This window comes from Pteronotus mesoamericanus, unplaced genomic scaffold (assembly GCF_021234165.1).
Source record: "Pteronotus mesoamericanus isolate MK-2021 breed Mesoamerican mustached bat unplaced genomic scaffold, CSHL_Meso_final contig_65, whole genome shotgun sequence".
Lineage (NCBI taxonomy): Eukaryota > Metazoa > Chordata > Mammalia > Chiroptera > Mormoopidae > Pteronotus > Pteronotus mesoamericanus.
Window position 1 is genome coordinate 9,926,214 of NW_026555228.1, and position 23,913 is coordinate 9,950,126.

Genomic DNA, 23,913 nt, shown 5'->3' on the forward strand with positions numbered 1-23,913 from the left:
TAATACCTTCAAACCCCATTTTTTAGTACTCATGGAGTTAGGCGGTATTTCCCAAACCTGCCTGATGATCAGAATCACCTAAGATTCCCGTTAATGATACATTACCTGGCCGTACTCCAAACCTAAATGAATCACAAGTTCCAGAAGCCCCATGGCCCAGTATTTCATTTTTTAAAGAGGCACCTTAGGTGTTTCCTGTGATTAGACAATCTGGGAAATCACAGTGTAGAGAAAAGATCATGGGCTTTGGAGCCTGACATACCAAGCTTTAAAACATGGCTTTGCCCTTTATTATAGGTGTGACTTTGGGCAAGTTACTAAACATGAGTTTCAGTTTTCTCCACAAGATTTGGATACTAGTTATGTTGAAGATTGTGGTGAAGTTCAGTATGCCTAGCCATGTTGGGTGTTCAGTAAATGTTAGCTTTTCTTTCCTCCTGCTCATCTTGCTGCAGAAAATGACAAATACAAATATCTGAGGGGATCCTGATGAGTCCCTTACCCTAATGGGTCCACTTCCATTTACAGGGCTAAAAATCTGAGTACTAGATAACTGTTTAATGCATTACGTGGGTTCTCTAATTTAAGAGTCTCAGGAATAAATGTAATAATTTCTTCTGATTTCCAGAGGCTTAAAAAAGCCCTCCTATCTAAAACAGACAGAACCATTATGCTAGGGTTCAAAGCCCAAATTATGTGATTGTGGCAAGATTACCTGAACCTCTTTTTCCTCATCCGTAAGACAAGTGGTGCTTAAATGTTTGAGGAACTGACCATAATATCTTATTGATAACATAACTGTTAGCTAATAATTACTTAAAATAATTAACTTACACACAGGCTTACAAATATCTCTACGAATAAAAAGAAGACAGCAGTAATAGCTTGTAAGTGAAACAAGACAGGATGGGACTTGCTCAAATACACAATAAATCAGACCTTAACACCCAAGCAAAATGCTTGTGTAGTATCAACTGTATCTTTTTAAAAAAATCCCCACCTGAGGATATATTTATTGATTTTGGAGAGAGAGAAACGGGGGAAGGGAGAGAGAAACATCTTTGTGTGAGAGAAACACTGATCAAATATCAATCGGTTGCCTCCCATATGCGCCTCGAGGATCAAAACCACAACCTAGGAATGTGCCCTGACTAGTAATGGAACCCGCCACCTTTTGGTGTATGGAACAATGCTCTAACCATCTGAGCCACCTGGCCAGGTTTCAACTGTATCTTCTTTAAAAATTAAATTTATTGGAGTAACATTGGTTAATAACATTATATAAGTTTCAGGTGTACAATTCTATAACACATCCTCTGTATATCACATTGTGTGCTTACCACCCAAAGTATAGTCTCCTTCGGTCACCATAGTTTTGGCCCCCTTTACTCTCTTCAACCTCCTCCCATCCCCTTTCCCCTTTGGTAACCACCATACTTCAACTGTATCTTAACACAAAATGTTTTAGGCAAGTTTGGAGTTGGCTGAGGAAAAAAATCAATCCAAACTACTCGTTAACTTTTTTAAAAGTGTGTGTATGTGTATTTAAAAATTATCATAGATGTAAACACACAATTTGGCAACATGACTTATTTCTGAGTTATCAGAAATATAGTTTCTAATTACAGTTTCATAATTAATTCTAGCTACATATATACTATGCACATACACTATTAATAACAGCATTTTACTAAAAGTTGTTAGTATTAACTATTCAGATAAGCTATAAAATAAATTTAAAAAACTAAATTTTTTTTCTGGGAACATTCAAGACAGAAGGAAAAGTTACCCTCAATTCTTAAAAAAATAAGAAGAAAAAACAAACCTCCAAACCTCAAACCCTACTGAAGGTAATTTAAAGAACCACAGCTTTTCTCTTGATTTATTCAAATTATTCTTTAATGCAACTGAGTTTCATTCAGTTTCTACCCTTTGCTTATGTTTATTTCCAGACATTTAATATTTTTACTGCTAGTTTGAACGACATTTTTTTCCATTGTTGTTTCTACCTAGGAATGCTATTTATTGATTTCTGAACATATTTTGTGTAATACCACCTTATTAGACTATCATTAGTTTTAACAAAACTTTTTAGTGGTTTCCTTAGATTACCTAAGCAGATGATATATATATCATCTATGAATAGTAATCTTTTATCCTTCTTTTGAATATCTTTGATTTTCTCATCTAATTGCAATAGCAAACTCTTCTAGATTGTAAAATAGAGATGAAAACAGCAGGCATACTTTTGATGAGACTGCCTATATGTCTCCATCAAGCATGATGCTGGCTATTGGTCTGAGGTATTTTTTAACAATATTAAGTCACACCATTTTATTTCTATTTTACTAAACTTTTAATTGAGAATAGTGAATTTTATCTAATGCTTTATGATTTTTAAAAACTTTTTAATTAGAAATGATTATAGGTTCAAGGAAGTTGCAAAGATAATAGAGAAAGGTCCCATATACCCTTAACCCAGTTGTTTCACCTTACATAAATCCCTGTCAAACACAGGAAATGTATACTGGTACAACGCCCAGACTTTATTCGGATTTCACCGGTTTTACAGGTTCTCACATGTGTGTGCATGCTCCTTATTTTACCACATGCATAGGTTCCTGTATCTACCACCACAGTAAAGACACTGGCAATTCACAACCACCAAGGAGACCTATGTGTTGCCCCTTTATAACGATACCCACCTCCCTCCCTCCCTTTTTTTCTAACCTTGGCAACCACTTATCTAGTCTACTTCTACAATTTTGTCATTTCAAGAGTGCTGAAACACAATCACACAACATGTAACCTTTTTTCACTCAGCATGAATTCCCTTGAGATTCATCCAGATTTTTGTGTGTATCAAGAATTTATTCCTTGTCGGAAGAGATACAGAGGGCCCAGAGACATCTGAAAGGATGCTCGGCATCACTAGCCATCAGAGAAATGCAGATCCAAACCACCATGAGGTACCACCTCACACCGGTCAGAATGGCCATCATAAACAGATCCACAAACAACAGGTGCTGGCGAGGCTGTGGAGAAAAGGGAACCCTAGTCCACTGTTGGTGGGAATGCAGACTGGTGCAGCCAGTGTGGAAAGCAGTGTGGAATTTCCTCAAAAAGCTGAACATGGAACTGCCTTTTGATCGAGTGATTCCCCTGCTGGGACTATACCCTAAGAATCCCAAAACACCAATTTCAAAGAACCTATGCACCCCGATGTTCATAGCAGCACAATTTACAATAGCCAAGAGTTGGAAGCAACCTAAATGCCCATCCATAGATGATTGGATCAAAAAACTATGGTACATTTACACAATGGAATACTACGCAGCAGAAAGAAAAAAAGAACTACTACACTTCGCAATGGTATGGATGGAACTAGAGAGCATTATGCTAAGCGAAATAAGCCAGGGTGCGAAAGACAAATACCATATGATCTCACCTATAAGTGGAACCTAACCAACAAAAGGAAAATATGACCAGCAACATTGAAAGAAAAAGAAACTAACAGAGACAAGAGGGAAGGAGGGAGGGGTGGGCAGGGGAAAAGGAAGGAAAGGGGAAAGTCAAGGAACCTATAGCAAGGACTCATGGACAAGGCCAAAGTGGGGAAGGATTGAGGGAGGGAGATGGGAGAGGGGGGAAGGGGAAAGTGGTGGAGGGAAGGTGGAGACAAATGTATTTGGAAAAATAAATTAATTAAAAAAAAGAATTTATTCCTTGTAATTGGTGGGTAGTATTGGATGGTGTGGATGTACTGAAGCTTGTTTACCATATTTTGCTGTGTATAATGTGCACTTTTTTGCCGAAATTTGAGGGAAAAATAAGAATGCACATTATACAAGACAGTACTAATTCTGTATCTATATAAATGTTTTTAATTCTTTTATTTATACTTCTGTGTTAAAAGTTAACTCTAGAAAGGAATAATGATATCCATATACAAAATAATATCCTGGAATAGGATGATTGGTTTTGTTTCTAAATATAAATAAAAAAATTGAATTAAGAAATTAAAACAAAATATTTTTTTCCTGAAAGTTTGGGCCAGAAACGTGGGTGCAAAGTATACATGGCAAAATATGGTAATTATTCAGCCATTGAAGGAAATTTAGTTTCTAACTTTTCGATATTACCAAAAAATAAAAATAAAAAAGCTTCTATGAACTTTTGTGTACAGACTTTTATGTCGACATATATTTTCATTTCTCTGGGATAAATGACCAGGAGTATGACTGCTGGGTCATGTAAGTAATGGCCAAATTATTTTCCAGGAGGGCTGTATCATTGATGTTCCCACCACCAGCTTGTCCACATCCTCACCAGCATCTGGTATTGTCACTATCTTTATTCTGGCTGTTCTAATAGGCATGTAGTGATACCTCATCGTGATTTGTTCATTTCCACGATAGCTAACCATGCTGACATCTTTTCACATGCTTATTTGCTAACCATATATTCTCTTTGGTGAAATGTCTGTTAACCTCTTTTGTCTAACTTCCAATTGTATCCTCTGTCTTTTTTACCATAAGATTTTAAAAAAAGATTTATTTATTTTTAGAGAGAGGGGAAGGGAACGAGAAAGAGAAGGAGAGAAACATCAATGTGTGGTTGCCTCTCACATACCCCTATTGGGGACCTGGCCCACAACCCAGGCATATGCCCTGACCGAGAATCCAAATGGTGACCCTTTGGTTTGCAGGTCTGCACTCAATCCACTGAGCCACACCCACAAGGGCTACCATTAGGTTCTGAAAGTTCTTTATACATCCTAGATAGAAGTCCTGTCTCAGATATAGGTTTAAAAATATTTTCACCCCATCTGTAGCTTGTTTTTTTCATTCCCTTAACTGGATTTTTTCATAGAGAGCAGTGAATTTTAATAAAGTCCAATATATTTTTTTTCTTTTATGGATTGTACTGTTGGGTTCTAGCCTAAGAACTTACCCCACTGTCCTGAAAATTTTCCCTTATGTCTAAATTGTAAAAGTTTTATAGTTGTACATTTTATATTTAAATCCATAATCCACTTCAATCCATTTTTGTGAGGTGTAAGGTTTACTGTTTTACCTATGGATGTGTAATTGCTCCAAGCACCACTGTTAAAAACACTATCTATCCTTCCTCCATTGAATTGCCTTTGCATCTTTTGACAAAGATCAGTTGGCCAAACTTATATGCTTCTATTTCTAGGTTCTCTATTCTGTTTCATTGATCTATGTGCTTGTCCTTTCACCAATACTAGAGAATTTTGATTACAGAAGCTATATAGTAAGTCTTAAAACTGGGTGGAATGATTCCTCCCACTTTACTTGTATCTTGTTTTCAGTATTTTAGTTCCTTTATGTTCCCATATGACTTTAAGAATAAACTTGTGTTAAACATATAGAAGAATTAGGGGAGAACGGACATCTTTACTATGGTGAGCCTTCCAATCTATAAACACAGTACACCTCTCCATTTATTTAGACCTTTGTTTCTTTCATCAGCATTTTTTAGTTTTCAGCATACAAGTTCTGTATGTTTTGTTAGATTTGTACCTGAGTTTATTTTGAGCAATTTCAAATGGCACTGCTTTTCATTTGTTTCCACACGTTCATTGCTAGCATATGGAAATTCAATTTACTTTTTTAAAAAAATTAATTTATTTAGAGAGAGGGGAAGGAAGAGAGAGAGGGAAACATCATAGATAGGTTGCCTCTTGCCCCCAACCTGGGACCAGGTCTGCAACCCAGCATGTGCCCTAACCAGGAATTGAACCAGCAACCTTTTGGTTCACAGGCCAGCGCTCAGTCCACTGATCCACATCAGTCAGGGCCAATTTACTCCTGTATGCTGATCTTGTATCATAACTTTGTTGAAGGAGACCATCATGTCACTCACAAATAGGGACAGTTTTATTTCTTCCTCTCGAATCCATTATGTCTTATATTATTTCCTTTTCTTGCCTATTATGCTGGTAAGAACTTTCAGGACTATGTTCAATAGCAGTGGTGAGAGTGAACATCCTTGCCTTTTTCCTGAAATTAAGGGGAGAGCACATGGTCTTTCACTCTTATTTTTTAAAAATATATTACTTTTTATTTCTTTTTAAAAAAGATTTATTTTTAGAAGGGTGAAGGAAGGGAGAAAGAGAGGGAGAAAAACATCAATGTGTGGCTGCATCTTGCGCGCCCCCTGCTGGGGACCTGGCCTGCAACCGAGGCATGTGCCCTGGCTAGGAATTGAACTGATGATCCTTTGGTTCGAAGGCTGGCACCCAATCCATTGAGCCATACCAGCTAGGGTGGTCTTTCACTCTTAAGTGTAATGTTAGTTGTGCATTTTTTGTTTTTGTTTTTATTTATTTTTAATTGTATTTTTCCATTAAATGTTCCTTATCAAGTTGAGGAAGGTCCCCTTTTATCCTTAGTTTTCTGAGTTTTTATCATTAATATTTAACTTAGTTTAATACATTTTCTGCATTAATATAATGATATTTCTTCAACTTTTTCATATGGTGGACCACACAGTTACTTTTGAACACTGAACCAGTCTTACATCCTTGGAATAAAACCCACTTGGTCACACTCTATAGTTCTTTTATATGTTGCTGGATTTGTTAAATATATTGTTGAGGATTGTGCATTCTATATCTTGAGGAATACTGGTCTGTAGTTTTCTGTATTGTCTTTAGGTTAATGAGTTGGGAAGTGTTTACTCTTCTATTTTGTGGAACAGGCTGTGTAGAATTCACGTTCTTATTTCTTTATTCTTGATGTTCCAGATCCTTTTACCATTTCCTTTCTGGTTGAACAGCTACCTGTAGTCATTTCAGGGTCTGATACAGACAAATTCTCTTAGCTTTCCTTCATTTGAGACTGCTTTGACTGTACCTTCACTTCTGAGGAATATTTTCACTGGGTATAGAACTCTGGGTTGAGAGTTCCTTTCTTTCAGCTCTTGAAAAACAGTGTGCCATTTCCTCTGGCTTCCACGGTTTCTAATGTGAGATCTGCTGTCATTTTTTAATTATTGTTCCCCTCAAATTAATAGTTCGTTTCTCCCTAGCTGTTTTCAAGATTCTCTCTTTACTTCTAGTTTGACTTTAAAATATTGTAAAACTGTGGTAAAATACACATAAAATTTATCTTAGGTAGTTTTAGTGCAGAGTTCAATATGTCAAGTATATTCATGTTGTGCAACTGATCTCCAGAACTTTTTCACCTTGCAATATTGAAACTCGATATCCATTAAACAACTTCTCATTTCCAAAGGTTTGATTTTGATGTATCTGGGTGTGAAGTACTTTGAGTTTGTATTGTTTGGGATTCAATCAGTTTCTTGACTCTGTAGACTTGTATCTTTTGGCAAATTGGGAACGTTGCAGCCATTATTTCTTTCCCGCCCCCCTGCTTTCTGAGCAGAGGTCCACATTTTTCCCCCTCTGCTTTCTGAGACTCTGACATGTCCCCCAGGTCCCTAAGGCTCTCTTTTATTTTTTTCAATTTATTTTTTTCTGTTGTTCAGAGTGGGTCATTTCTATTGCTCTATCTTCATTTTTACTAATGCCTGTCATCTTCATTCTTCCATTGGTCTCATGTATTTCAGTTATTGTAGTTTTCAGGTCTAAAATTTTCATTTTCTGCTTTATGTCTTTTATTTCTTTTCTAAGACTAATACTTCATTGGTTTTAAATGTATTTGTGATTGTTCACTGAAGCACTAGTATTGTAGCTGCTTTAAAATCCCAGCCAGATTGGTATCTGTTGACTATTTTCTCATTTATGTTGTATTTTCCTGGTTCTTATACTAAGTGTCTTCAATTGTATAATGGACATTTTAGAGATTATAAGACTCTGGATTCTATTTAATCTTTTTTTGGCAGGTTGTCGACCAGTTGAGATGTAGTGTGAGGACAGGGTTAGTGTGTATATTCAACTTCCTGCTGGGCTCCACCGATATCACCCTGGAAAAAGTGGAGCAATGAGTCACACTGCTTTTTTGCCAGATGGGTGAGATGCAAGTTCAGCTCTACTCTTGGTCCCAGTGAAAGTGGGGCACCAACCTTTACCATCTCATTGCCTCTGGGTAGGGGTGTAAGCTGAGCTCCCTGAAGGATCCCACAGACAATAGGGTGGAGGGAAGCAGAGGGCTGACTCACATTGCTTTGTTCCTGTAAGGGAGAGTGGAAAGCTCACTAACAACTGTGGATGGGAGAGAGGAAATGGAGTACCAACTGGCCCTACCATCCACCAGTTTATTCCACCTTGTAGATGCTGGTTGGGAGTGGAGGCTCAGCTCCCCAGTGGGCACCACTGACATCACAGGAGGGGGAGAGGAGTGTTAACTAGCCTTCCGCCAACCATCTTGTTCTGTTTTGTTGATGTTGGGTGAGGGTGGAGGCTCAGCTCCTCATTGACATAGGGTGTGGGGAGGCTTAGTGGAGACTAGCCCTGCCTCACACCACCTTGATAAATGTCACTGCTTCCAGGTTGGGGTGAAGGGTCAACTGGCTGCTTAGACTATGCTGACACTACCCTACTGAAAGCACTACCTCCTTCTGCAGGGGGTTGGATGAGGGAGATGAGAAAAGATAAGATCCCTGATCACCGTGCCAAAACCACCCAGCAGAGGGACTCAAAAGTGCTGTTTGCTTTTGCTAGGCAGGGAATGGGAGATCAGGTCCCTGATTTACTCAGCCAACATCACTGGGTGGGGGAATCTGAGCACTGGCACTTGCTTCCTTGGAGTAGGGTGTTTCTCTGTTGATATTTGGCTGCAGTAGGGTGGATAGTTGCAAAAAAAAAAAAAAAGTTTACTATTGTTAGGCTACCCTTTCCCCAGTCATCTGGCTAAAGAGAACAGGCCTTTTGGGGGATCCATTTTATCTGTGCCTGTTGGCCATTTTATGTTGGAGGCTTTTAAAGCAGCCAATTCAGGATATATGGGAGACAACAAGAAAATCTAGGGAATTATTTGTGTCATGCCTTGAATCCCAAAATCTATAGGCAGTCTGTCTTCTTGTTTCCACCTTTCAGGGTATTCCTGTGCTTGTGTGTTGGGTTATGTCTGAGGTGTTTTAGTTGTAAAGGAGGACCTCGGAGGAGCAGGGATCCTCTACCTTGGCAGGAGCAGATCGTTCTCTATTTCTCTTTCTTTCTCTCTGTATGTGTGTGCACGTGTGTTAAAAGTAACTTTATTGGATGTCAAGGGTAAAAACTTATTTTCCAGTTTTCCACATTATGGTTAAAAATGTGCTATGGAAACTGCTATAAAATTATAGATCAAAGTTTTGCCCTAAAGATCCAATTACATCTATTTATATAATTCCTGGCTAATTTAGTTTTTCATGTTTTTCAACTGTCTTTCTACCTCAGTACTTTTAAGACTACAATGTTCCAAAGGAAAGAATTCTATTTCATTCATCATCGCCTAGTACTCTGCTATACACTCTCACACAGCCAGGAGAGAAAGATCACTTTAAAACTCATTTATGAGCTCTTCTTTTAATAATCCAAGGGAAATCTTATGGTTAACTTGCCTGTGACCTTTATCTCTTTAAGTAACCCCCCTTACTACTATCAACGTCCACTGTGATGTTTCTCTTGAATTATACCAAAAACCATCAGGAACTTGAAGAAAAGGAGGCAAACTGGGATTTCATTGTGCATTTTTACTTCTTTAAATAAAACGCCTGTATATTTCACTTTAAAGAAAAAAGTTCTTGAAAAGAATCCGTTTGCCTGATAACATATTTCATTTCAGATATTCTAGACCTTCTGTTTTGATTGACCTTCAATTAATGTCTGTGCTCTTGCTTTAAATAACTATAAAAACAGTATAACAAAACTGAGACTGTTGAGAAAAATTTTACTGACTCATACAGTAAAATATACAATATACACCAACACATGTGCATTACTGTATATTTTACTGTATAAATTACTGTATATTAAATGTACAGTAAAATGTTACTGTATACTTTATACAGTAGTATTATATACCTGTATATTACTGTCTCAATCCTTGTTTTCTTTCTATAATTCTCTATAATTAACCTTCAACTCTGTTGTGTTCCTTTAGGAACTCTGCTCTGGCTGGGAAAGGGGTATCCTAAGGTGATGAGGTAAGTAGATGAGGTATCTACTTCCACAAAGCATGGTGCTCTATTTTTTAAAAAGATTTTATTTATTTTTAGAGAGAGAGGAAAGGAAGGAGAAAGAGAGGGAGAGAAACATCAATGTGTGGTTGCCCCTCACACACCCCTTACCAGGGACCTGGCCTACAACCCAGGCATGTGCCCTAACCAGGAATCAAAGAGGCAACTCTCCAGCTCCCAGGCTGGCACTCAAAGCACGGAGCCACACAAGCCACGGCTACATGGCGCTCTATTAATCCAGCTGGAAAAGCACTGTTCTAGGTAGAGCTTTGTGTTTATCACATCTAAAAGTTAAGAAATCTTTTAAAAGCACAAGCTGAAAGGAAGCCTTCTGAGAACTATGTATATAACCTAACATAAAGATCTTCTATATCAGCATTAGAGCAAAACACCATTTAAGTCCCTGAATCAGTAACATAGTAAGCACAAGAGTTAATTATGTATATAAGCAGACAATAAGCACATGAAAAGGTCTTTAATATCCATAGCCACTAAGAAAATGCAAATAAGCAATAATGAGATACCATTTCACACACACTAGGATGGCTATAATGAAAAAAGACAGTAACAAATGTTGGTGAGGATGTAGAGAAATTAGAATGCTCATACATGGCTGGTAAGAATGTAAAATGGTGCAAGCAACTTGGAAAGTAATTTGGCAGTTCTTCAAAATGTTAAATACAGACTTACCACATGACATAGCAATTCCATTCTTAGGTATATACCCAAGAGAACTTAAAATATATGATCACAGAAAAACTTGTATATGAATGTTCATAGCAGTATTATTCATAATAGCCAACAAGTGGAAACAACCCAAATGTCCATCAACTGATGAATGAATAAACAAATGTGGTATATCCATACAATGGACTATTACTCAGCCATAAAAAGGAAGCACTGACACATGCTATAACATGGATGAACTTTGAAAACATTATGTTAAGTGAATTATGTCAGACACAAAAAAACACATATTGTATGATCCCATTAAAATAAAATGTCAATAATAGGCAAATCTACAGTGATAGAAAGCAGATTATTGGTTGCCAGGATTTGGCAGAAGGAGGAATAGGGAACAACTGTTAATGAGCATGGAATTTATTTTGGGGGGTAATAAAAATGTTCTGGAATTAAATAGTAGTGATGGTTGCAAAACCTTGCGAATATACTAAATGCCACTGAATTGTATACCTTACAAGGGTGAATTTTGTGGTATGTAAATCATCTTAACTTTTAAAAAGATTAATTATGGCTATTTGACCTAAGTTAAAAACCCAACGAAAAGAAACACCAATGACTTTATAACTTTTCTTTAAATTTCCTTTTCTTATACTATAGCAAGATAATTGGCAACTTTTTCAGGTTGAGCCAGATGCTGTTTTCTGGTGCTTTAAGAGAGTAACAAATAGATTTTTCTGAAAAGAAGAGGCAAATAAAAAGAGGTAATGGTTTAATACACTGCAATCAAACAACAGAGCACAGTTAACTCAGCACGCACCTAGGCACTTCTGTATAGAGAACTGTTAAGTAACATCTAGGCTGTCCCCCTTTTCCAAATGCCATAGTTTCTGTTTCAAATGTTCATTTGTAAGACAGCTGTTTGGAAATCTCAAAACATTTTCCAATACAGTGTCATACATGCTCCTTCTCAGGCCAGCTCACAAAAGCCTATTTAACCCACACCGTATTTGGAGAATAATATTAATTTTATTTTTCTGACTCTACCTATACATTACCATAAAAACATCTACTCATGCAAATGACCTGAAACCTCTCTCCCCCTATAGGAGATTTCATCTAGACTGAATCACTCACCTCAACGCAAGCAGGGCAGTCTAGTGGAAAGCCAAAGGAATTCAAAATCTGAGACTTGGCAGAAATGACTGAATTCTGCCTCCTCCACTTACTAGCTATGCAGCCATGAGCAAGTTACTTAACCTCTCTAGGCTTTAGTTTCCTCATCAGTAGGTTGAGAATAATTGTGTCCACCTCATTCGAATGGGTATATAAAAGTGTCTAGTCAGAAATGGCATTCAGTGTATCAGTCTCGAGCTGTATCAATCCCCTTTTCCAATGTTAATATAACACAGTATAGTGAACAACGCAGCATATTTTGGTGTTATTATTGAAATGAGAAATGTCACTGTAAAACTAGTGAAGTTGTAGAAAGTGCAGAATGGTGATTTGAGGGGCAAGTACCACCTAGCAGGGCTTATCGAAATCTTCAGGGTAGGAGAGAGACAAAACAAAGCTGATTAAACCATAATTTGAAAGTATATATTAAATATATTTTCCATTTAGAAAAAGCTTTAGCCTATTAATTTCAATATATAAATAATAGAGGGTAGAGTTGAAAAACACCAATATAGGAAAAAATGGTTCAATCTGTACTAATTCTGTAACCTAGAACTGTGTTGTTCAATGTGTTAGCCAATAGCCACAGGTGACTATTTAAATTTAAATTAATTAAAAATAAATTTAAAATTCAGCTCCTCAGCCACACTAGCCACATTTCAAGTGCTCAATAGCCATATGTGGCTAGTGGCTGCTCAACAATGCCAATGTAGAAGTTTTTAAAAAAATTTTTCAGTGTCTCTTTACTGTTATTTTATATGGTCTTCAGGAAGACACCTTTGCCCCTAAATATAAAGAAGTAAAATAAGAGTCTGGTAACTCAGGTTTTTGATACAGGTCCTACAAGATTTCTGGAGTGGAGGTTTCTCTCAAACACTGCACCTGAGATGCATTTCAATCTATTAATGTCAAAATGATCTTTTGCTTCAGGCTATCATTTGACATCTGCTTCTAACACATATCAAATGACTGAACCAAGTTTCCTATGACAAGCTTTGTGGACCAAAGGATTAGAGACCGAGGTCTCAGAAATCTAGATGACCAGGTCAGATTTGAAGATGAGATCATCATCATATGTCAGATTATAAAAATCAATTTACATGGTGGATAAAACATAATTAGTTTTTAAGGTATGTAAGAAACCATGAATATATTAGTTAATATGGGAAACCTGATTTGTTATCTATTATTGTGATTCTATTTATATTAACAAAGGAAAAGAATGACAGGAAATATAAAAGCACTTTTGGATTTATACATAAGTGTAGGGTATCTAATATTTAGGAAACCAGCACTATTTCATGAACCTCCCCCCGCCCCCCCCCCCCAAGAAAAACAACGTAAAAAACAATGTGGAGACTTAACTCCAGGTGGGGCAATAGGCTAGCTTTTGGTCTTCTAGCTGCTTGTTCTTTAGTTCATTCACATTCCTTCTGAACTAACAACTTCAAGAAAGAAAGGCAAATACGCAGACTTAGGTAATACCAGTAACTGGGCCATTTTGTTATGATACGTTGAAAATGACTGCATCAAAATATCATTAATCCTAGCTATCTGTTTTCTAGTAACTGCAAGTTAGAAGCAATTAATTAAAAAAAAAGAATGGGAGAAGTCGGCAGATTGACAGCATAAAGTAGTAAATGATAAAAGAAAGTCCTTAAAAACTATGAATATTAGACGTAAGTTACAGAGCAAGTCAATGTAGGGGCCATTTAGCAGGGGCAGTTAGTTTGATATTAAGGTAGAACATGGCCCTTAATTTTCAGAACACTGAATTTAAAAGTTTACATTATTTTAAATTTTTATTTAAATTATTACATTTAAATTTTTAGTTCACTGTAAAGATTGAAAATTGTACAATTTAATTTACAAATATTTCAATTTAAAATGAAATAAAAACTATTGATAAAGAAAAAAGCTTTGATTCAGTCAATTAAACATAACACCTCATTTCCAGGCAATACTGGATCATGTTACTGTACTTATTGGACTTTCCAAAACTGTGTTTTGCAAAGCATTTGTGTCCTTTGAGACTTTATAGCTGGCTCAGAAAAAAAGGGGTTCTGACTTCAAATCTCAAATGCTGGGGTTATATCCTTTTTGCAGATTCATCAGGTACATCATCATCTTAAAAGTTCTAAGAAGTTATGCAGTAAAAGACATTGGTCAAATCTTGTTTAACTCCACAGTTCCCAAACTTACTTGATTATGCCATGCTCTTTCATTTCTTTTAAAGGGGATGGAGCTGGTTGTTGGGGTACAGATATACCTTTAACATTTCCAGAGACTTTCCAGTTAAAAATATTGTAAGTACTACTTAAAGTTCCTTAAGTATCAATACCACATAACAAATCAAATCCAAAGGATTCTATTTCTAAACAGGAAAATCCAGTTACTCATGGCACATTCAAAAACAAAACAAAACAAATGTGTTTAGAGTAATGAGGAAGGAAGTGTACAGTATCAATTTTTGTCCCTAAAAATGGAATTAACAAAAAATTGATCCTAAAATTTAAAAGCTGTGCACTTATTTCCTGTTGGTATGTTTTAGAAAGTAAGTTAAAATTCTACCTATTCACACTATATATTGACTCTATCCATTTCTTCAAGGAAACACTTCCTTCAAGAGGTGGACATACAGGATTAGAAGATACCATCATGTGTAAGACACACTATTATCTTATGTATCACTAAGGAAAAAGCCTACTCCTAATTAAGGACATGCCATGGATTGTAAGACTCCTTCCAATTTGAGCAATCTTGAAATGTGAATGTACTTGCCTTACTTCCTTCTTCCAAACATATTCTTCAAAATGTTTTTGTATCTCTTTTCACCCTTTATAGACAGTATCAAGCCCTGACCAGTGGCTCAATTGGTTGGGCATCATCTGGCAAAGTGAAAGGTCACTAGTTTGATTCCTGGTCAGGGCACATGCCTGGGTTGCTGGTTCGATCCCCGGTCCTGGTGGGTAGGAGAGGCAGCCGATCGATGTTTCTCTCCCTCTCTTTCTCCCTCCCTTTCCCTGTCTCTAAAAATAAATAAGTAAAATCTTTTTAAAAAGATGGTATCAAAGAGGGTAACAATACAAAAAAAAGGACAAGATTCAAGAGATTTCTGTTCACCTTACCCTTATAATTATATTCAGATATTATAATGGTTCTGTTTAAATAGATCAAACAAATCTTTTAAATCCTTACTTGAGGACATGCTTATTGATTTTAGACGGGGAGGGGGAGAGATAGAGAGAGGGAGAGAGAGAGACAGAGAGAAACATCACATCCTCAGTTGCCTCTCCTATGTGCCTCCACCAGGGACCAAACCTCATAACCTAGGCATGGGCCCTGACCAGGAATCAGCAATTGAGTAGCAAACTTTCAGTTTGCTGAGTTTGCTGGATTGAGCCACACCAGCCAATGCTCAAACACATTATTTTTAATTGTGCTGCTTAATTTTGAAAAAGCACAGAACTTCCTCTGAGATGATTCATTATAACTATTACTTATTAAACACTTAAACCATGTACTGAACCAAGTGCTTTTCATTTAGTTCTCACCACAACCCCATGAGATAAATATTATTTTCATCCTATTTTACACACTAGGATGTTGAAGCATAGAGACATTTAAAAACTTGCATAAGATCACAGAGTTATTAAGTGGCAGAGCCAGGACTCGAACCCAGGTCTTTAAGACTTCAAAGCTATGTTCTTAACCCTTTGTCATACATCCAAATTATCCCACAAAATGCCTTCTGAACTTTAAGGAGATAAGTAAAACTGAAATAATTTAACTGCTAGTAGCTAATGTATTTGCTTAAAATTAGCCAACTGTATTAAATAATAATTATGTTCTATATACATACACTTTATCCTGAATCTGTTTTATAAAATGTATATAGTATATTTGTATTAGTTTTATTTCAACACATTTTACTTAACAATTAAGATTTATAGTTGTTTTACCTTTGCTTTTATGCTATTTGGTATTAAATTGATAAACCAGAATATCTGAGATCTGATAATGTTCCAGGTAAATAATAGGAAACTATATCAACTCTGAAAGGGAAGGGGCATCTAATGCCAAGATTTAAAATAGAGTTCCTTATTCTGTCTTTCTATTATGTGAATAGGGGTATAGGATATGTAACATATACTTGCACAATTGCATTTCGATGCTTTAAAACTTGTTATCTACCAAAGCACATATACACCAGACACTATCACACTCATGTATTTCTAAGAAAAGACCACCAAGATGTCACTATCGTATACTGTGATCTGAACCACTGGGTCTAAAGCATCTGGTCTGCCCTGGCAAACCAGGCCACTTGATGTCAACCATCATTCCCAATCTGGCAGATCACATGTCCCTGAGCATGGAACTTTGGAGCAAATCTTGTCAATGGCCACAATGGTATGAATTTTTTGACAGATGATAAATTTTTTAAAAATCTTTACAACAATTTTTCTGCAATTCAGACTTCTGATAAATGATCTGCTATATTTTTGATCATTCTATAATTACTGAATATATCCTTGGTCAAGAGTACAGATCCCAATTATGCCACTCTTCTTATACAAAATAGATAATACTCATTGTGATTTCCAGAAACATACTCAAGAAAAGGCAAAGTCTGTCTATACTTGTTTCTTTAACTAGGTAAGTTTATCTCTTTATCTTAAAATTTAAATGTACCTAAGAAGTTTCACATTTTGGATTAACCCTATTAGTGTAAGGTGAAGCTGCCAAAATAAAACAAACTTTCCTAAATTTTAGTTTAACAAAGACTGACATCCTATATTATAATCACTGAAAACAATGAAGTGTTCAGTAATGTGTCACAGTTACTTGACAGTTGACATGTAACAATACCTGTCCTCTCCTCAGATCTTCACTTGGGGGAAAGAAAAAAACCTGAAAGGTGGTAAAAATGAAACAGGAAAAGGAAAAGAAACTTAATAAAACATTTTTTTGCAAAATCAATGATCATACTTTAATAGAATGTTTTCCCCTACAGATGAAATGTAAGAAATCTAACATTGATATAGTAGAAATACTGCAGAAGCCAATACAATCTTTGAGGTTAAAAATGGCTGCACAACCAGTGAAGATGGTTCCCAACACAAGGGTCTCATCTTTCATAAGGAAAATATTTATATTTATATTTATATATTTATATTTTAAATATACATATTTATTATATTTATATATTTATTTTTTCAATTCATTATGGATAGTTGTTATTTAAAGGAACTCAAGGTGGCTATTTTTATATAACAGCTTTATAAAACAAAAATAACCTCTATAATTTTATTTTTGAAAATTGTTCTCATTTAGCTTTACTATCATTTAGCTTTACTATCACTTAGCTTTACTATCATTTAGCTTTACTCTACTGAAACTGACCAAAAAAGTATCACTTTAGATCAGGCTTATGATTTAGTAAATACTGTCCCTGATAGCAGTGGCGAAGAATTTGTAAAACAAAATAGCCACAATTCTTTAAAATCCATGTCCTAAACAGTCAAATATTTAAAAAAAAAACAACAAAAAAACAACACCCCAACATCTTTAAGTAACTCCTTGAAGAGTTCTGAATTCACCTGGACTATTTAGGAAGCTGTTTTTACTCTTGTACCAATCTTGACTCCATTAACATAGTACTTCCTTTATTATCCTAAATTTGCTTCTTTAAACATCAGCCTTATTCTAGCCTATCATATTCTGACCCATGTTTGAGTTCAACCACAAGGGTTTTTGTTTTGTTTTGAGCACCATGAGACCTATGCGAGGTCTTGAAGCAGGAAGGCCCTCTAAAGGAATCAAGAAACTGCCTGTACTTTTGGTGAGGTACTCAGGTGTTTTAAAGTTGTTCGTATTTCAATGTAAGATTAAAATAAGAACAGAGATAAGACTGATAATCACCCCATTTTTGACTTTCATAATTCATTCAGAGGACATCTATTGGGTCCATAATATATATGCATGCCAGGCACTGTGCTAAATGCTGAGGATTCAGAGAAAAAAGTTTCTGCTTTCAAGAGTTCTACTAGAGATGAGACCATAAAATTATTTATAGATATCAACCCTGAAATTTTTTAGCCTGGAGAGAAAATTTTTATCTACTCAAGTAAATGACTATTTTAAAAAATAATTTTAGTCTGGTAAAACACAATTATTCTCTGCAAAGAATTTGCTGGGGAAGAGATGGCTTAATAGTAGGCATAATATTAAGTCCAACATTAGACTTCTAAATGAAAATTCTCAACCTTTACTGGCTTCCATATTTTCAAATTTGTATTAGAAGCAATCTACTTCAAATAGCTGAAGAACCAAAGGCAACAAAATATTTAAAGGTTATTTGTTAAAATCTAGTTTTAATAAATCTAGGCAACACTGGCTCTGTTTGCCCTAACTTATGCCAGAATATCAAGAAAATTCTTTCAGAATGGCAAATTGTGTAATCCTATCTGCCAGGCTCTGGAAACCATGACAGTAACTGAAATAACTAGGCTTTAGCAAATGAGACCTCTTATAATAGGTACCATAATTGTTTCTGAAAAATACATGACCTCCAACTACTGGCTTATTTATTTATACCATGAATTTTTCCACAAAGGATTTGAAGCAGCTACTTTAATATAAAGCAAAGCACATGAATTATATCCACCTGGCTTTGAATTATGGCTCTGCCATTTACTCTTTATAATATTTGTGCCCTTAACTTCTGAGATTCAGTTTCTTCATCTGGGTACCATAATCCTACTGTCTTGGGTTACAGAAAAGATAAAATGAAATAACATGTAACATAGTGTCTGGCATATAGTAAGTCTTAAAGAAGTATCAGTTTTGTGCCTTCCTTATCCAAATGTATGATATACAGAAAAAGGATAAGGTGGAATTTTAAATGTTTTATTTACACATTGATACATGCCAAGCAGAAATGTGGACTGATTATGAGTTGTAAATGTTAACATTTGCATCTAAAAATCAGGCTGAGAGAAAATTAAATTTCTTTCCAAGAGGTCAGCACTTTGAGAACATATTTTATTAACCTTTTAGATATATTATTTAATGAGAAAAATTTCTGAGCGAAAAAAAGTGAAAAGAACCCCAGAATACTATTTTTCACACTATCCATTCAAAGAATGATTAAACATTCTAAATTTGATTTTCTTATAAAAGATTTAGAGTATTAGTCTGGCTAACATAATTTTAAATGATATTCTCATAATTATGCCAGTCTTAAAAGCATGGTTTCTTTTTTTAAAAAAATTGGGTAACATATCAATGTCTTTTTTATTAAAGAGCAGCATTTAATTTGGGGTTTTAAAACGCGATCCAAGTCGCAAAATACCAAGTACCAATCCTAAGCATGATTACAACTCTACTTGCGTTAAGCAGAGCAAGTAAACATTTCATGCAGCAGTGGAGGTGACTAGGAAAAAATTGAAAAGCTATTTGAACTGATCCCTCTCCCCTTCCCCACCATTATTCCCGAACATTGTGTCCCGCATCTCAGATCAAACTGAGCCTCGGTCTTAACTGACGTAACCAGTAACCCTATCCACCGCTCACACTGCGGAGGCCGGCAGGGCAGCGGCTGCCGCCAAGTACACCACTCATCAGAGCCTGCCCCATTCCACCCCCGCGTTTCAGTCATGCTTTCCAGAAATGGGGTCACTCACACAGTAACTATTACACACACGCAGCCTATCATCCTGTAATCCCCCAAAGTCCGCTGCGGGGATAGAAGACAGCAAAAAGTCAAGAAGGAAGAATCACAGACGCGCCACCATCAGGAACTGATTTTCCACTCCGGAGAGGAGCGCGGATGCCCTGGAATGGGTCTTGTCTGGGTTATTTTCGCAGACCCCGAGTTGGTTCTGGGACGGGGGCGGCTGCGAAACGCTCGATGCTATGGTGTGTCCGGAGAAATTCTATTTTGTCCTGTTTGGGTATCTTTGGGTTTTTTGGCATTCAGGTGGGTGTCTCAGGGGCGGCCACCAGATCGCGGGCGAGGAAAGCCAGAAAGCCTTTTACAGCGGCTGCTGATCTCCTTGAATATCACCCTCTCACCTCCACGGACAGGAAACTCAAGTTAAACTCGCAGGAACGGGGTCCTCGAGCTCAGCGACCTCAGAAACGGGGGAGGGGGCGGTGAGGACCTCAGGCTTCCACTTTCTCCTTTGCAGCAGAAACCGCTGCGGCAGATGGGGGGGGGGGAGGCAAAAACCCTTGGCTGTTCTGCACCCCTTACCCGAAACCCCCACAGGTCGCCAACCCTGCCCTGGGCGGTTCCTGCCCCCGCGCGCTCGCCGCCCCGCAGCAACCCCGTTCCCGAGCCGGACTCAAGAGTCTCTGCTCCCCAGTGAACCCAATCCATATCCCTCACTCATCTCCCAAAGCCACCAGGGTCCACGGAAGACCCCAACCACGCAGGGCCAAACTTCCCAACTCGTCGCAAAACCCCTCTCCGCCCCCCGCTTCCCCTACGCAAAGTTGATTAAAATCGGCTTCTTGCAAAGCCCCAGCGCCCACTACATACCCCACGCGCCACCACACCACAGCCCCCAGAGCGAGGGAGGGGGTATGGGTGGGTGGAATAGAAGGGCAAACAGACCAATCCCAACTACCCGAAACGGAATCCCGGAGTGAGGATACACGCGAGCGGCAGAAGAGGTCGAGTGACCAGCTCCGGGGAGGAGAGCCAGCCGGCGGGGTGGAGGGGAGGGGGCGCGCCGGCCCCGGCCGCCCGGCTGCACTCACCTCTGCGCTGTCCGACGGGCTCTCCACAGCCATCTTCTGCCACGGGTCCGCCAGCTGCGCCAGCGGCATCTTCCCCCCCGGCCCGCCGCCTTCACCGCCTCCTCCCTCCCCGCCCGCCCCGGGGCCGGCCCCACTCAGTCGCCGCCCGAGCCCCACGGCAGCGGCGGCGGTGGCGGCAACAGCAGCAGCAGCAGCAGCGGCTGCCCGGGAGAGGGCTCGGCGTAGACACCGACCCTTGAACACCGCGCGCCCAGTTGGAGACGCCCGCGCGCCAAGCGAGAGCCTCGCGCCTCTGCCCGGCACCGGGTCTCGCCCCTTTCTTCCTCTCCTCCTTCCGCCGCGGGGACTACAGCTCCGCCCCCCGCCGCCGGTTCCCGCGCCCGCTCCCAGCAGAACAGCAGCCAGCAGCCGCCGCGCGCTCCCCCACTTCCGCTCACAACATGGCGCCTAAGCGGTACCTGTCTCTCAGAGCAGGGCTCAGCCGCCGCCGCCACCGCGCGCGCACCCGGGGCGGGGCTTGGGGAGACACGCCCCCACCGCCCGGCTTTGCTCCTCCCTCCTTCCTCGCCCCAACCTCAGCTTCTGGGCCTCGCCTACTTTCAGGAAGGGCGAGCCCCAGAGATCTGGGGGCGTCGGCAGGAGGCGGGGGCAAAGAAAAGGGGAAAAGGCAGGAAGGGCGAAAGGCTGGGAGCCTTTAAGTGCCTTGGGTCGGAGCAGGTCGGAGGCTCCTTGAGGATGTAGAGAACAGTGGTCCCCGCCCAGCTGGGGAGGGAGATGGGCGAGGCGCAGGGGGCGCAGTCTGGTGTCAACGACCCAGCAACCGGCGTGCGGTGTCTATTCGGCCAGACTCCTCCGTGGGTGCGTGTGGGCGCGCCAAGTCTACGGGCACATCCCGTAATGGCCAGGACCCGCCCTCTCTAGGATAACACGCTGGGCATTCACCTGCCCCCCCCCACCACACCTCCTCCCACTCCCACGACGGGTACGCTGAAGGCTTTGCGAGCGGGAGCCCCTGGGGGTTCGGCACTTGGTTTGATTCAAGACTCTCCAAGTTAACGCTCTTCTGTAATATTTTTAATATTTGGAATTCATTCGTCTTACATGGGTGGCCCCCCCACCCCCCAGTCCGCAGAGCCCTTATAACCCCCACTCCTTGCTGCCTAAATTTTCGCGAAGGAGAAAACAAGGCGGTTCCTTAAGGCTGTCCGCGACTGTCGGCAGAGGTTGGGGATTATTCTAAAATATCTTGTTGGCAGGAGCCCGGGGTTCCCGCTACTCTGTTGACTTTAAATAAAAGATTAGATTAAAAAATCAGGCAGGCCGTGGGTGGAGGAGGGGGAGAAAGGGAGGAGTTCTAACTCCTCCTTCCCAAGATAGGGAAGCCCTGGGTTAAGGAAACCTAATCCCCAGACGGTGGCGGCGCCTAAGAGGACGAGGAGATAGTGTAGGACGAGGCCTGGGCATCTGGAGTGGGTCCCGAGGGACAGGGGGTGCAACGCGAGTGCCCCGTGCCAGGTGCCCTGGCGAGCTTACTGCGCCCAGGCAGAAATGTATAAAAGTCGCTGGGCCGATTGGAAAGCTAGGGCAGCCATTGGCTAATCGCCCTACAAGGAGAAGGAAAAAGTAAAGGGAACTCTCTAGGCTGTCCAGTGCCCTCATTCCCTCAGGCCTTGGCCTAGGCGTCCGGGGCCTCCCACGCCCAGCGACCACGACGCGTCTCCCGCTGCGCTCCCAGCGCGAGCCTTTTAACAGCTCCCTTTCATCGTCCCAGGACCCAGACACCTCGAGAGCCCTCGCCTCCCTTCCGAATGCAGGTGTGAGGATGTGATTGGAGCCCCGCAACTAGTCGGCGGGTGGGGCAAGGCTTCTCCCTGGGCCCGGGAGAGTTAGGTCCTGGGCTCTTCCTATGGCCTTCGCCGGCGCGCCCCTTGGCACAGGCCACCTGAAGAGGTTCCATATGTTTAGGGAGCCGAAAATTCTCGTTGCCCTCCCTCTCCCGCAGCTTTGGAGCAACATCTGGGCAGACTCAGCGTGGTCCGGGGGGTGGGGAGGATTTAGCTCGTGATTTTGTCACCTCACCCAACAAAATTGATTCATTCAAGTGCTGCAAATCCAATCTGGACCCTAATTCAGCAGTCTCCGTAATTCCTGACATCAAACCAGCTTGCAGAAGTTTGAAGATGAGTAATGTATTGTTTTGCGTTTGTGTGCAGAGTGCCTAATTTATCTTTCATTTACATTGCAAAGCCAAATGACTATTCCTTATAGCGCGAAAAGAAGTAGGTCAATTTGGTTAAAGGTAAATTAGCCCCCCCCAAAGAGTGATCACATACGTAAAAACATACGTAATTCAGACAATTATTGCGTGTCTAGCGCTGTTCAATGCTAATTACTCCATTCAAAGGGTGAACTAATCTTGAAATAAATCAAATTGTATACTGAAAAGTTGATTTCAGTGTCAACTTCTATTCATTTCTTTTTACCTTGAGAACTAGATGAATAACTTTTAAAAACAAAGTTAATTGATCTGCAAAAGTAATGTGAACAATGTTCACATTGCAGGAATTAAGCATTAAATAAACTGTTAATAATGCGCTGAAGTACCCCTTGAACAGCTAGCTGTCTTACATATGGGATCGACTTGGTAATATTTGCGGATTTAGAAAACCTCTATTATCCCTCTTTTTGCACCCAAAGAAAGTGAATTTTTTCCTTTCGTTAACAATAAACTTTTTAAAAAGTTTTTAAGAATGTTATTGATTTGGGAGGGTAGAGGGAGAAACACCGATTTGTTGTTTCACTTATTTGTACTTTCATTGGTTCATTCTTGTACATGGCCTGACAGGGGGTTGAACCCGCCACCTTAGTGTATTAGGACAGCACTCTAACCAACTGAACTACTGGGTCAGGGTTGTTTTCTTTTATTAAACCCAAGTGGTGCAACCGCTGTCTCTGGCTGGAAGAATTTGGGGAAATCAAATGAGGCTGGGGGATTTTTCTCGTAGGTGGCTACAAAAGGAATTATTTAAACATAGAAGCTGATACTGTCCTGAGCAGGATTACTTTTTTTTTTCCCTGTTTAAGAAAGAAAAACTCTTAAGAGTAGTTATTCAAAGAATAGCTGCCTCTAGAGATCACCCT

At 39.5% G+C, this 23,913-nt stretch overlaps 1 protein-coding gene across 4 annotated transcripts in view; it reads right to left on the bottom strand.

Moving 5' to 3' along the window:
- The window catches only part of RPS6KA3 (ribosomal protein S6 kinase A3), a 110,251-nt gene extending 89,083 nt beyond the window's left edge, over nt 1-21,168 (bottom strand). Inside the window, exon 1 of one of the 4 annotated variants that reach the window (XM_054581131.1) lies at nt 20,773-21,168. In XM_054581131.1, the coding sequence (XP_054437106.1) occupies nt 20,773-20,841 (69 nt within the window). In that variant the 5' untranslated portion in view covers nt 20,842-21,168. The remainder of the gene's footprint in view (nt 1-20,772) is intronic. The other 3 variants (XM_054581132.1, XM_054581129.1, XM_054581130.1) reach the window with 3 other exon arrangements.
- Between the last annotated feature and the right edge of the window lie 2,745 nt (nt 21,169-23,913).